Raw genomic sequence first — 15104 nt, forward strand, 5'->3', positions numbered from 1 at the left:
CTAGAGTTTCATGCCAGAACTCTGTATTAGTTAACATTAAGATTAGTAAATACCTTAAGATGGGACACACTACACAACTAGTGGAAACATTCTAAGACTGACCTCAACACATTTGAAGACCGTTACCCACGACCGGAGCAGATTCTAGTCTTTGACAGTCAGAGAGGAGCACAAACCTAATGACTGTGGCCTAATGGTTAGAGAGTTGGACTCGTAATCCAAAGGTTGCGGGTTCGAGTCTCCGGCCGGCAGGGATTGTAGGTGGGGGGAGTGAATGTCCAGCGCTCTCTTCACCCTCAATACCACGACTGAGGTGCCCTTGAGCAAGACACCGAACCCCCAACTGCTCCCCGGGCGCCGCAGCATAAATAGCTACCCACTGCTCCGGGTGTGTGTTCACGGTGTGTGTGTGTTCACTGCTGTGTGTGTGCACGTTGGATGGGTTAAATGCAGAGCACAAATTCCGAGTATGGGTCACAATACTTGGCAGTATGTCACTTCACTTCACTGATCGTGCCCAGTCGGACCGGGTCTGTTCCAGTTGGGCTCAGTCGCTGATTGCAGTCGGCGGAAAAATCACATAGTGTGTGGTGTCTAAAGATTATAATCTTAGAATTCAAGAACCAGTCGTTGCCAGTCGTTTTCACAAATATTTTTTTTAAACATGTTTAATATTTGCGACTGACATCCGCGATTGTATGTGGTTATGCAGTGGAGATGTTCAGTCAAACATCATTCAGCATTCATTTTGTAATTTTGAAAAAAAAATAATCTTGATTACAAGAAAAAAAAAAAGATTGTTCTTGTTTGATTTATTTCTTGTCTTTCTTTTAATTCATAAATTAACACTGCAAATTAAATGGTTTCTTTTTTTTCTTCTTCTTTTTTTTGCAGTCGATGAAGCCTAGCCTAAATTGTCAGTGATTTCTCTCATTTTAAAGAATATCAATAATTATTTTATTTCGATCTGCAGTCCAATATGTTTTTTTCTTAACTTTGAACTTCTTAAATTTTGTTACGAAGAAGCTATATACCTAAATACCTTTTTTTTCTTATTATTATTTTATTTATTTATTTATTTATTATTTCATGTTAATTCCAACATTTACTACTATATTATTAAAATCAAAAGATGTGTCTATTAATAATACAGTCGTATTAGTCACACTTTATTTTAAGATCCAATTCTCACTATTAACTATCTATTAGCTATATGACTTTTCTCTAATTTAAACTCTAATTATTGAAATAATTTCTGCTTATTAATAGCTAGTAAGGTAGTTGACAAGTTAAGTATGTTGTATGATTAAAGGATTTAAAATATGTTCATGCAGATTAAGGCATTAATATTTTCTTTATAAGTACTAATAAACAGCCAATATGCATGCTTGTTAAAAGCGAGAATTGGTCCTTGAAATAGTGTTACTGTTAGTGTTACCCCCCCCCCCCCCCCCCCCCCCCCCCAAAAAAAAAATACAAATAAATTGCCATATATATCAAAGAGTAGCCAGAATAAAGAAAGAGAATGAGGACTGGCTTACTATTTAGTAAAATTCCTTTAGGGATAGTCTAATTGAAGAAGAGAGAAACAAGCCAATGCAATTCTTATGTAGTTTCCAGCATGAGAGCAGCAGATTGTTTGCTGGATACATACTCAATTTACACCTGGTGTTAATCTGTTATCTTTAAGTGGACGGCACTAAATACAGGTGTAAACTGTTTGCTATCTCATTCCACATTCACAGGTAATACCAGATACACAGAATTTATTTTTGCACTAGGTCATCATTTATACACACACAAAAAAAAGATGAATACAAATGGGCTCGACGGTCGATTATGAACATGTCAGATATAATAAACAAGCTCACTTATAATGGTTTTCACAACCAAACCCCAGCTCTCAGCCTGTGATCTCCTGGTGTTTTTAATCATTGCTTTTCTATAAATACCTCTCCGAAGATTTTGACCAGTTTTAGTTTCTAATCGAATGTTTTAAACTTTGAGCTCAATGCGACGGATTTGGGTGTGTAGTATTCTTGAGCTTTATCAGATGGCCTGCACAGTATCGACGGTGCGGTGTGTATTTTAAAGAGCACTCATTTTGTGGCTGAGTGCCCTTCTTGCTGCTGTCTATATAGATAAGCTGATCTGGAATCAGCAGACCTGAAAAGCAAACTAAGAAACAAGCTCTGGGACCTGACCTCGGCCTGCCACATGAGGCTGAGCTAGATAGAGTGTTTTCATGTGAGTAAACTCAAAGCCTTATCTCTGAAGATTTCTCAACCGATTCTCACCAAATGTTTCAGCTTGAGCCTTTCATGAAAACAATTTTTTTAATGGAATGAGATTTCCGAAGTTATTTCCATGAACTTAGAATGGCTTTTCCGATTGCCTCGCCATTTGTACGTCAATGTAAGCTACAGGAAACATGGAGTATTTTCAGCTATAGACAAGAACTCGGTTGCTCGAGAGCCCTTGTTGTGAGTGTACGGGGAACTGAGAGGCTGTTATTAATGGCTCTTGTCAAAGTTATTTATCAGCTCAATTTATTTTCATCAGTATTTTTTATTAGCTCTTACAGAATTTTCATTACTTCGGTATTGTTCTTTACACGATGAGTGTGTGTTATTGCTGCCCGTGACATGCACGTTTGGGGTCATCCATCGAGGGCTCGTAGATTTAAAGAAGACGACAAGCAACAACGGATTAGTACGAGGTTGTTTTCGGCTGATAAAGTGCCATTAAATCATAGGGTGATACATTTTAACTGTCACCCCCGTGTGTTCACATAAATCATGGTTTCATAACTGAATTACCAAACGCCTTTGCCCTAGTACATCTATTTAATAGCATGTGCTCGTGTAGGTTTATCAAAATAAGTTAGACATCTTAATTCGTCTTTGTAGGTCACCAAGCCCCTTGAAATGAAGGATAATCAGATATGCGAAAGAATTAAAAATAAAAATCCCAACTTTCACACAGCAATATTTCAGGCATCCCACTGCCAAATTCACTGGGTCTCATTCACTAATAATTGCATGAATTATTCGTATTTATGTGCACATGAGAAGAACTCACCAAAAAAATTCAAATTAGTCCACGTGTGCACATGTGAATTTGTTACGAACCTAGTATTCTAAACAGTAAGTGTTTTTTTTTATTATTATTAAGTATTATCTGTTTTCATGTTAATTTTAGTTAAAGGTTTAGTAATTTTGTCATTTTATTGATTTATGTTTTGTTTGTTTTATTTATTTTATCTATGTAGTTTTTTTTTTAGTAGTAGTTAAAGGTGGGGTAAGTGATTTCTGGTAGCCAATGTGGATATTTGAAATCACCAAAACAAACACGCCCCTACCCCAAAAGTGTCTCGCCCCTATTTTGATAGCTGGCCATTGGGAGCACCGGGAGAATTTCCGGTGGCCTGGCAGCCAATTTGGCCCGCTGCCCTACATATTTTTGGTGTTGTTGTTTTTGTTGCCTGCCGAATGTACTAAAGTGATTGTTTCCGAATTCGCCATTCAATAATATTAATAAAAAAATTAATTATAATAATAAATCATGAATCGGTTAGAAGGATGCGAGACTAGAGAATGGAGTGGAAGTGACCAGGTGGAGCAGAGAGGCAAAGCTGTCTTGTTCAGGACTTCAAGTGCTGACACTTTTTATTTATCTGTAAATAGACTATTTTAGTTTTGTTGTATTGTAGTTTTGTATTTGTTTGCTTAGTTAAACATTAGACTGCTAGAAAATGTTAGCAATAGCAGTCTATTAATTACTGCAAAATTACCAAAAGGACATAATTACTATTGTAAAGAGTAGGAATTTAGCAGACAAATATTCACAGCGTTTTATAACAGGTTTAGAGGGAGTTAAGGCAGACAACAACACAACAAAAATTAACATGGTTACTATATAGTTAAACCATGGTAAACACAAATTAACAATGGTTTTACACTATATAGTTCACCATGGTATTTGTAGTTAAACTCTGGTTATACAATTGGTAATCAGTCTGCCAAAAAACACATGGTTACTTTTACCATAGGCCTAATAATACCATGTTTAATTTTCCGTATAGGATAAAACATGACCCATGATAATGCAAAATCATGTTCAGTATTAAGAATTTTTCTATAATGATATATTCAGGATGTAGCTATTATTGTACCAATTTTGACATTTAGGTCAGATAAAACAATAACATATGGTCCTAATGTAATACTTATTTTTTTCTAAAATAAAAGTATACTATGTGCAAACAAATTATAATGAGGTGGTTGTTTTGCAACAAGGTGGAGAAGTGTTGATGAAAAAAAAAATAGTGAAAAAAGTAAACATACACATAAGGGACAGAGAGATGTCAGGGAAAATTAAAAAGGAAAATGGAAGTTCAAGTGATAACCTTGAATTATTTTGCACGGCTTCAGCCTAGCGATTTTAACTTTTTTATGTGATGATGATGGTCATGCAAAAAATATTGTTGTCTGTGGTTTCAGATTTTGTTGTGGGTTTATGGGATGGCCTGGATGAGTTTGAGATTTCCCGGCCTGAAATTTTGTCCCAGTCCACCCCTGGCTCCACCCCACACATACGTACGCAACCCAGGCAACTATTAGTTCTGTGAAACAAAGCAAAACCAATGTTACTCACCTATCGAGAACAAACAAAGCAAACTCTGCATCCAATCGCAGGCCTTCCCGCTCCTTGAGTTCTTTCCAGCGCTGGAAAGCTTACATGAAACAAAATGTACTTACAATTATGTACATGTAAGAAGCAGCTACTGTTACACATGTGTAAGAGACCGAGTCTGTTACACAGCTACTTGTACACTTAAGTACAATATTGATCCACTTTATTTTAAGTAGCTCATGCCTTTGTAATATTATGTAATTTTAATGCAATTAGAAATGTATTACATGTATTTTAGCTGTGTACTGGTGGGTTAAATCAAACTAAGGTGCAGCTGGATAAGGTGTACAGTATAGATACACATTAAGTACAATCTTGATACACTTTATTTTAAGTGGTTTATGTCTGTGTACTTAATTTATAATTACGTTGTATAAAGTCTGCAAAACATATGTAACAATCTTTTGGTTACATAAGTAGCTGTGTAACAGACTCGGTCTGTTGCATATGTGTAACAGTTCCTGCCTATTACATGTTCATAATTACAAACTGTAAGTACAGGCTTTCCATAACTCAGTTACATGGTAAGTACATTTTATTTTATGCAAGTACAACAGCTACTACTAAGTACTTAGGGAAAGGGAAGTGGTGTGTGGCCAAGTATCCAAGTATGGTGACCCATTCTCGGAATTTGTGCTCTGCATTTAACCCATCCAAGTGTACACACAGTAGTGAACATACACCCGGAGCAGTGGGCAGCCAATAAAATAATGTTTTTTGGCATGGTTTTAGTTTTAGTTAACTGTAATAACCCTGAATCTAAATAAGTTACCACATGCCCATGGTCAGTCATTTGCATTTTCATATAAGGACATTTTCTTTGTAACCTTTCATAAAATAAATGTTCTAAAAGTAAAATTGTATAAGATAAATAAATGCATCATGTTTATATATATATATATATATATATATATATATATATATATATATAATTTATATTTATTGGATTTCTGATTAGAGCAAATATATTTTCACAATGCAAAAATTCATTGCTATATAATAATAAGCAAGTTGCTAATAAATATATGATATGTGTATATATATATATATATGTGTGTGTGTGTATGTATATATATATATATATATACATATATATACACATTATATGTTTTATTTTCCACCTTTCTGTGTTGCACCAAAATTGCAAAAGTGTTACGACTGGTGCACTGACAATGACAGATTTCTGGGAGATTATGGATCACTCATGGAAGTTTGAAAGGAGATGCCAGGAGACTCGTGGAATATATAAAGTCAAAGTAGAGACAAGAGCTTTAAATATAAATTATTTAAATTTGTTTTATTTATTTTATTGTGAAGAGTAGCTACAATGCGAAAAGAGCGCATCTTAAATACTCAGCTGGATATTAATTAAATTCATAAGGCCTTTTATGTCAAGTAGAGTTTATTTTTCTCCTTTTTCCAAAAGTGATCACAAATCCCACTCCAAAGCTAAAGGTCACAGTGGTAAAGGTGTTAAATGATGTAACAGGCTTATTATACTTGATTTACTTATAATTGATGATCTCATTAATCATCCAGCCATGCCAGTGTTAATGGCTGCCTTAGCATGTCATTTCTTCCTGTTATAGTAATTAATCTTTGATCCGGTGGATAAGCCGGAAGGTTATGTGCCAACGCTGGCTCATTGTCTCGCTGTACTAACTTTGACTTGGACTATGTAGGACCTTTTAATACATTTCACAGTCCTGAGCACTTTGCCGAGCTAAATCGTACTTGTTAGGACCTGACAAGTAAAGGCAAAGTCATTAAAGGATTATCACAGCTGATATTGACATGTCCATTGTCCATGAGAAAATATTGACATTGTCTCAAATCTGGCTCTGGCTTTGGTATAATTGCCTCTCGCTTATGAAAATGTATTTGTTTTAATAAAACGGCAGGCCATGGTCAAAAATCCTATTGTATGGGCCACGTTCTAAGATTTTGCAAAACAGACAGTATATGCTGAGGAATGCTTATTTGTACATCTCACATTCATCATTGTATTGCATTGCATTATATGTTTTGTCCCCCCACAACCAAAAAAAAAAAAGAGCTTTGATTATAAGCAAGTACACAGAGGTCTTTAAAAGAGTGTAATTTGGCGTAAAGAACATGAAAGCATGGATCCATCCTGCCTTGTCTCAACGGTTCAGGCTGGTGGTGTAATGGTGTGGGGGATATTTTCTTGGCACACTTTGGGCCCCTTAGTACCAACTGAGCATCGTTTAAATGCCACAGCCTACCTGAGTATTATTGCTGTCAATGTCCATCCCTTTATGACTACAGTGTACCCATCTTCTGATGGCTACTTCCAGCAGGATAATGCATCATGTCACAAAGCTCAAATGATCTCAGACTGGTTTCTTGAACATGACAATGAGTGCACTTTACTCAAATGGCCTCCACAGTCACCAGATTTCAATCCAATAGAGCACCTTTGGGATGTGGTGGAATGGGAGATTTGCATCATGGATGTGCTGCCGACAAATCTGCAGCAACTGCGTGATGCTATCATGTCAATATGGACCAAAATCTCTGATGAATGTTTCCAACACCTTGTTGAATCTATGCCACGAAGAATTAAGGCAGTTCTAAAGGCAAAAGGGGGTCCAACCCGGTATATATATATATACAAAAATAAACTCTATTGTTAATCTAAATATTTTTAAGATTGCAGGTACCCAACCTGTAGAAACACTGGAGTTTTCTTTCTCTCTTTCTTTTTTTTGTTTCTCTTCTTCTTTCTTTTCCCCTTATTAGCCACATGCTGTACTATATTTTTAGGCACTCAGATCTGTCAATCAGAACTATGGCTCTTTTCATAACCACAGTCCAAGAATGAGACAAAAAGCCCAGGCAGCAGGAAAAGACAGAACGATACAAAGAAAGGCAATACAATTCACTGTCCACAATTCAACCACCAGGACAGGTCACAGCAATGAAATGTCACAGAAATTCAAGAAAATGTAACAGTGGCCTTGTTGTAGGAGGAAGAAAGGACATCAAGTTGTGATGAAAATGCTTAAATCCATGATGGTTGGATTGCAGTATTTTGTAAGACCAGAGTCTGAACCCCTTCGCGAGTTTCATCATGTTAGGGGGAAGGACTCAGTGAAGCGTGCACCAAGCAGCTGGTTTCATTAACCTCCTGTCCAACCCTGGAGAGAAAGAAGCAGGGTAAGGCAATGTAAATGGTGACCTTCTAAATATGCAGCCAGATATCAGTGAGTGAACGCCTCCCTGCTCTTGCGATTCAAAGAGAGGGAGGGAATGTAATAGCAGACAGCGAGGAAACTAGGCCACTTGTTTCAACAGTTGAGTCACCTTGGCAATACTGACTTTGAGGAGTGTGAATTTGCCCGTGTTATGGCATGTGATAGGATGGTTTGTATGCTGTCATATATTCAGTTTATTTCTCACAAGAGAGACCTTTTTATATCATTTCTGGTAACCATTATATTGTAATGATAAATGTGTAACAATTTATATGTTTTGTCAAATGGATATTCAGCATGGAATTGCTCCAACATCAGTAGAGAGCCTAGATACCGCCATTAAAAATGTACATTGGATTTTCAAACAATGGACTTCATCTATTTTAATAGCTATTGTGTTTTTTTTTTTTTCAGACAATCATCATGTTCATTTTTTAGTAGTTGGTTAATTCAGTGATTGTGTGCTGTGCCTTTTGAAGCACGCCAACTGTGCCAGCATGAAACTATAATTGTCTCTATTTACTTTCGTAATACACATTCTGAGTCTTACTGTGTTTCATATGTTATTGAAAATTCACATTATTGGGTACAAAAAAAAGTTGTGTTTGTTTTTATATTGTTTCAGAACAAAAGTAGTCTTCCACAACTGATTAAAAACTTGTATATGTGTATGCCAACATAGGCTCATTGGAAAAATATGCCTCTACCTATATTTTTTTTTTCAAAACTCCAAAAATTGTACATATACATAAAAAAGTCCCTTGCACAACACTATATCTGACCCTGGAGAGCAAAACCAGTCATAAGTAGCAGAGGTATATTTGTCGCAATAGCCAACAATACTGTCAGCAGACACAGGACACAGAGGTAAGTGTAATACAATCAACAGGTGTATTGAGTAGTAGCAGAGGGGAATGAGATGAGCAGAATATCCAGGTAAGCAGGTGGGGAATGGGAATGTCTCTAGGGCTTATCTGAGTGTGAATGTCCTTTTTCCTTATCCAGGGGATTCGGAGGTAACAGTGGAGCGTGGAGACGGTGGAGAACTGGAGCGGTGGAGCACAGGAATAGGAACACTGGAGCAATTGGTAAGTAGACAAAAGGTAAGTGGGTCAGGTTAGTCAACATGGAAAGTTTTAGACCAGACAGTGAATGAACGGGAGGAGTGCAGGGATATAGTGCTGCTGATTAGTGCTGACAAGTGGCGGTGACATTTCTTTCAGAAGTCAGGGGATTGGGATCTGGTGAGTGTCGTTGGTGGAGACTGCGGTGACTGTAGTGTAGTATCCCATCTGACTTCGGGGGAATGTTGAGATAGCCTGGGGCGTCCCAGGATAATATCGACGGTGGGTCCCTCCAGTACCAGAAAGGAAATCCTCTCCTGATGAAGACAGCCTACTTGCAGAGTGATCGGAGGAGACCGGAACTTGATGTGCCCGTGCCCGAGTGGTATTCCCTGTATGGTCTCGAACTTCAGCTCGGTCTCTGGTGCGGTAAATCAAGCTGTTTTAGGAGGGCTTGTGAGATGAAATTGCCTGAGGATCCCGAGTCCACGAGGGCGGGTACTGAAATGAAATGACGTGGGGTGAGCAGTTGTACGGAAAGCAGTGGTAGGGTAAAGATAGCAGGCTCCAATTGGAGGATACTCACCGCTGAGTGTGGGGGGCGAGAGGGGCACACCCGAATGAAGTGCCCCGGAGCTCCGCAGTAGAGTCACAGCCCCGTGGCGAGACGTCGAGCACGCTCAGTGCATGAGAGGCGATTATTATCCATTTGCATAGGTTCTGGTACCGGAGGACAGGCAGCTGATGAGGACGGAGAATGAGTGGTTATGTCCGGCTGACAAGCCGTGAGACATTTGGAGATTTTAACGGCCTTCTGCATAAAGCTCTCCAGACCGACAGTGTCATCATAGATCGCCATCTGGGCCCTGACCTGTGGATCCAAGCCCTGACGGTAAGCAGTGAGTAGCGCTGCCTCGTTCCATCCACACGAGGCCGCCAGAGTACGGAACTGCAGAGTATAGTCACTGGCCGAAGAATCTCCCTGATGGAGGCGGAAGAGTTGGTCGGCAATGGAGAGCGAGCAGGTGGATAGACCGAAGACCTCCTTGAAGTGGGAAAATAAAGCATCGAAAGAGTTAATTATAGTGGTCTGTGAGTTCCAGATGGCTCGTACCCAGAGCAATGCCCGTCCGGTTTGCAGGGAGATCAGGAAGGCATCTTTAGCCCGCTCGCTGGAAAATTTATGGGATTGCATCTCTATGTAGAGTGACACTTGAAGTAAAAACCACTACATTCATCTGCCTCACCTGAATAGTCTACAGGGATGGCCATGGGACTGGCAGAGGCAGACTGAGGGTATGTGACCGGAGAGAAAGCTGTTCAAAGAGTGCTGACCAGCTCTTCGAGGGGATCCGCAGCAGCGGGGTTTGGGAACTCCATCTCCGGTCATCAGTTCGGGTCTGGTCTTCTATCCGCATATATACACAGCACACAGAGGTAAGTGCAATACAATCAACAGGTTTATTGAGTAGTAGCAGAGGGGAATGATATTAGCAGAATGTCCAGGTAATCAGGTGGGGAATGGGAATGTCTCCAGGGCTTATCTGAGTGTGAATGTCCTTTTTCCTTATCCAGGGGATCCGGAGGTAACAGTGGAGCGTGGAGACTGTGGAGAACTGGAGCAGTGGAGAACAGGGATAGGAACACTGGAGCAACTGGTAAGTAGACAAAAGGTAAGTGGGTCAGGTTAGTCTACATGGAAAGTTTGAGACCAGACAGTGAGTGAACGGGAGGAGTGCAGGGATATTGTGTTACTGATTAGTGTTGACAAGTGGTTGTGATCAGAAATCAGGGGATTAGGATCTGGTGAGTGTCGCTGGTGGAGTTTTGCACCCTCAGATTCCAGACTGTCAAATAGCTGTATCTTGGCCAAATATTGTCCTATCCTAACAAACCATACATCGATGGTAAGCGTATTTATTTAGCTTTCATAGGATGTATAAATCTCAATAAAAAAAAAAAGACCCATATGACTGGTTTTGTTGTCCAGGGTCACATATTATGACCTCAGTGCACTTTTACCATAGTGCACGATTAGAAAACTAATCCATTTTTACGTCTACATCACGTAACCAGCTCCAAATGTATAGATTTTCTGACATAGTAAACTTGCTCGGTAGCCCACTGCATTGTACTTGTGATATGGAGCACTTTGGTACAAGTTCCGTGAAACACAAGACATGATAAGAAAGCTAAGATGGCATGGTTCCTTTGGCAAATAGGTTGTTATCTCACATTTGCTTTCATTAACACCATTGATTAGGTTTAGGGTAGGGTTTAGTGTACAGTAGATGGTACTCAGCAATTGGTACAATATGTGTTACATGTGATCTGGATTGTGTAATCAGATTTAAAAAGAAAATAATACAATAATAAATATTTGTTATTAAATTATATTACGTTTTAAAATGGTCATAATTAGATTACAGTTACTTTTATATGGATTACATGATTACGTGTTATTCACACAATGGCAGCAAATTATTTATACAGTAATTTATTGAGTCACCCTAATTCTTTTTTTCCCCTTTTCTTTTAAAATTCCCTATTATTTTCAAATGCAATAGAGCTTTAATCTCGATCGCAGCCACTTACTGATCATGTAATTACTGCTCTGATACTTACAACAACCAAACAAATACAGAATAACAAGACTCATTCATTAAATCTGTTTTTTGGTAAAACTGAATTTACTTTCAGCACCACTGACTGGACATTTCATGAAGGGAGCAATGCCGTTTGGCAGAAATCTCACCACAGTCACATTTTTCAATGAGCATGTGTTGATGATATAATTAATTTCTGATGGATAGTCAGGATCTTCCTAACTAACATATCTTTATATTTAAATATCTTGTTTAATTTGAAAATATGTTGCATTAGGCAACTAAATTGGTTGCCAGTGTGGTTTCATGTTGATTTTCAAAGAATATTATTGACTAGACGGTCTCTGTTCAATGTTTCTGAACACTTCTTCGATCCTAATTTTTGTTTCCTGTTCTCTAGAGAGCTGACCTTGCTGTGGCTCCTCTCATAATCACCTATATGCGAGAGAAAGCCATCGACTTCTCCAAACCTTTCTTGAACACTGGCATCAGTATCCTGTACCGTAGACCCAACAACACCAACTCTGGCTTCTTCTCTTTCCTGAACCCCATGACCCCTGATATCTGGGTCTACATCCTGTTAGCCTACCTGGGAGTCAGCTGTGCACTTTTCGTCATCGCCAGGTGAGCGACAACCAATTGTTCATGTGGCCTGTGCACCTGGGACTATTAACCTTCATGGTACCTTCCGATATTTGCTTGGAATTCACTCAGTAAAGCATCAAAGGGCAAACAGAAATGCGTTATTAGTGGTGTTTACTAAGGCTAAGGGACCAAACCATACCTAGGGAATAGAATATCAAAGAGACTTGCTGGTGGGATTTTTGTGGCCATTAAAAAACATCTTGACAACCACCCAGAATGATGTAGCTACTGAATAGTACATATGGTGCACAATGCACATGAAAAAAAAAAAAAAAAAAATCAGAGCATCTTAAGAACTGCATAGCATCATCATAACAACCAAAAACGGCATCCTTACATAATGAAAGCAAGTTTTATACAGGTAGGCATAAAAAAGTATATTTTTTCTCCTGAAGTCTAAGTAGTCAGCTTCATGCCTTTAAATGTCATTACCAAAAAGGCTCAGGAAAAATTTGTTTAAATCTGATTAAATCTCTAGCATCAAATTATTTGCAGATAGCTCTGGGTTTAATATTTTGTTATTCAGATTCATGCATCTGTAAATGTAGCACGTACAAATGTTTTCACTATACAGTATATTACATATAGATGATAATACATGGCCCAGTCTCACTCAGATACTGCCCCTATATCAACACCAAAAGCTTTGCACCAAATGTTTACTGACATACCCGATAAGCCCGTTAGTTTTAATAATACTTTACATCAGTATTTTTATTTTCATAAAGTTTTTTAAATTATCTTAATGTTGTTTAGGTAAGAAAGATATTGTTTTTACAGTAAAAATATTTTGAATGGCCCCTAAGCTCATCCCTACTCCTAAACCTAACTATATTAGCCATGTAACAGATACATGTCCTATGTAAGAGTAACGTCAGTCTGTTTACACCAACGGTTTCTCATTGAAAGCAGTCAGCTTTCCAGCTACATGGGGCACTTTTGGTGTCTGTATAGTAACACATAGTAAAGCAGCAGAAATGCTGCCATTGATCAAACTAACATTACAATATCACACAATTTGTCAGCCATTCAGTCATTTAAAGCCTGCTTTCCAAACAGGTTTTAACAATCTGCTTGAGGGTCCTTTGAGTGGCATTGCCATTATTTCTAGGAGTTGTTTAATCAGAAATGTGTACAGCACCTCTCACTGAAGGAGCTTTCAGAGTGATCATTAATAAAGAGTACAGGCACAAGAGACTTTACAGAAGTCAGACTTACGTTCTGAATATTAGGACACACTCAGACCTCAGCCATTTGACAAAACTGCATCATAACCAGAGTATGTGAGTGGAGCTGTCTGATTTTGAATAGAGCGAGGAGCGTATTTTTTAAAAGTCGGAGCGTCGTGGTTTTCACTCGCTCCAAGAGCGCTCCACCACCGCTGCATCACGAATACAATTCATGCCAACAGCTCGTAAAATAACTGCATATTTAACAAGAATTCATGAGCGGGACATGGACATAAGTGGGAATTCAGTTCTCAAGGAATTGGTTTGTTACTTCTACATACTGAATATTTTCAGTTGAAGCATGATTTAAACAAGTACTATAACACTTATTCACACACAATCGCTCTCTCAATAATGCATTCAAACAAATGTAATCTTACAGTGCTACTTCATCTGTATCCGTTTTTGAATGAGCAGAGATTTATAAGAAATGCATCGACCTAAAATAACTGATGAAAACGTGGATATTTTCATCACAAAGAAATTTTGCACCGCAAAAAGTAGCAATTATACCTTTTATTGCTGACAACCATGTTATTAGGTTGTCGTGTGGTAGGAAAAGGTTTGCACACTAGTGTTCCAATAAGCCACACTGAAACTCTCCTGTTATTTTTTTTTTATTTATTTTTTTTATATATATACTTTATGAACAGAACTGTGATATTTCAAACATACTGAAATACCTCAGACGCGGAGCGAATGTGGAGCAGTGTTTCTGATATCAGGGAGCGAGGAGTGGAGCAGGAGCGGGTGTTGTTTCCATTTTCGACCCCTGCCAAATTATTACCCCCTCTCATTGAAATCGCTACCTGATTGCCTAATCCTAACCCCACCCCTAATTCTAACCCCTCCCCTACACCTAACCCGAAACCTACCAATACTAGGGGAGTAGTAATCTGGCGGGGGTCAGAATTCAGCACAACACGGGAAACGGTGAACCCGGAGCAGAGCTGGAACGGAGAGATTATTAAATGCTCGGAGCGCAGAGGGGAAATTGTTGACACTCCACTCCACTCCACTCACATACTCTGATCACAACTCAGTCTGAAAGGCTTCAGGTCTCATGAAAAATAACGTCAGGTGTCAAATCTCATACAGTTAGGAATCAGATGAAACGTCCTTTTTATTTTATTATTTTATTTTATTTTAAACGTGCATTTATTCATTTATTTGTATTTTTGTTTTCTAATTCAGTGCATTTCATGCTGCTTTCTTATGGTTAAAGCACATTATTTTAGAAATTAGCACAAACTTCTCAAAGCAAATAAGAATCAGTCGACTGTGGAATCAATGCATCACATTATCATGGCACTGCTCTTGCCTGGAAATATATATTTTAAGCTTCAAAAGAATAAGCAAGAAGTACAAACGGAGACTTCAGCACTCATGCACCAGTTAGTGTGCATTGAAAGATGTCATATCCACCATCTTACTGGTTTTATCTTTTCAAAGACCAGAACATATCCAGGTTTCAATTTTCCAAGAGTCAGGGCTTCATATAGTTCAATGCTTGGAGACTAAAAAAGAAGATGCATATTATTTGTTTATTTAATTATTTTAGAATAACTAACACTGGTCACATAGAAGATGGAAAGATGAAGGATGGACTATTTTAATTTTTGTACTTGCTTATTTCTTTTATTTAAA

General features: G+C 38.3%; 1 protein-coding gene across 1 annotated transcript in view; it reads left to right on the forward strand.

Moving 5' to 3' along the window:
• Positions 1 to 15104, forward strand: part of LOC306877790 (glutamate receptor ionotropic, kainate 3-like) — a gene marked incomplete at both ends in the record, with an annotated part of 140037 nt that overhangs the window by 105104 nt on the left and 19829 nt on the right. Inside the window, one exon of the mRNA XM_079429766.1 lies at positions 11984 to 12207. Coding sequence (XP_079285892.1) covers positions 11984 to 12207 — 224 coding nt within the window. The remainder of the gene's footprint in view (positions 1 to 11983; positions 12208 to 15104) is intronic.

This window comes from Barbus barbus (assembly GCF_936440315.1).
Source record: "Barbus barbus genome assembly, chromosome: 12".
NCBI lineage: Eukaryota > Metazoa > Chordata > Actinopteri > Cypriniformes > Cyprinidae > Barbus > Barbus barbus.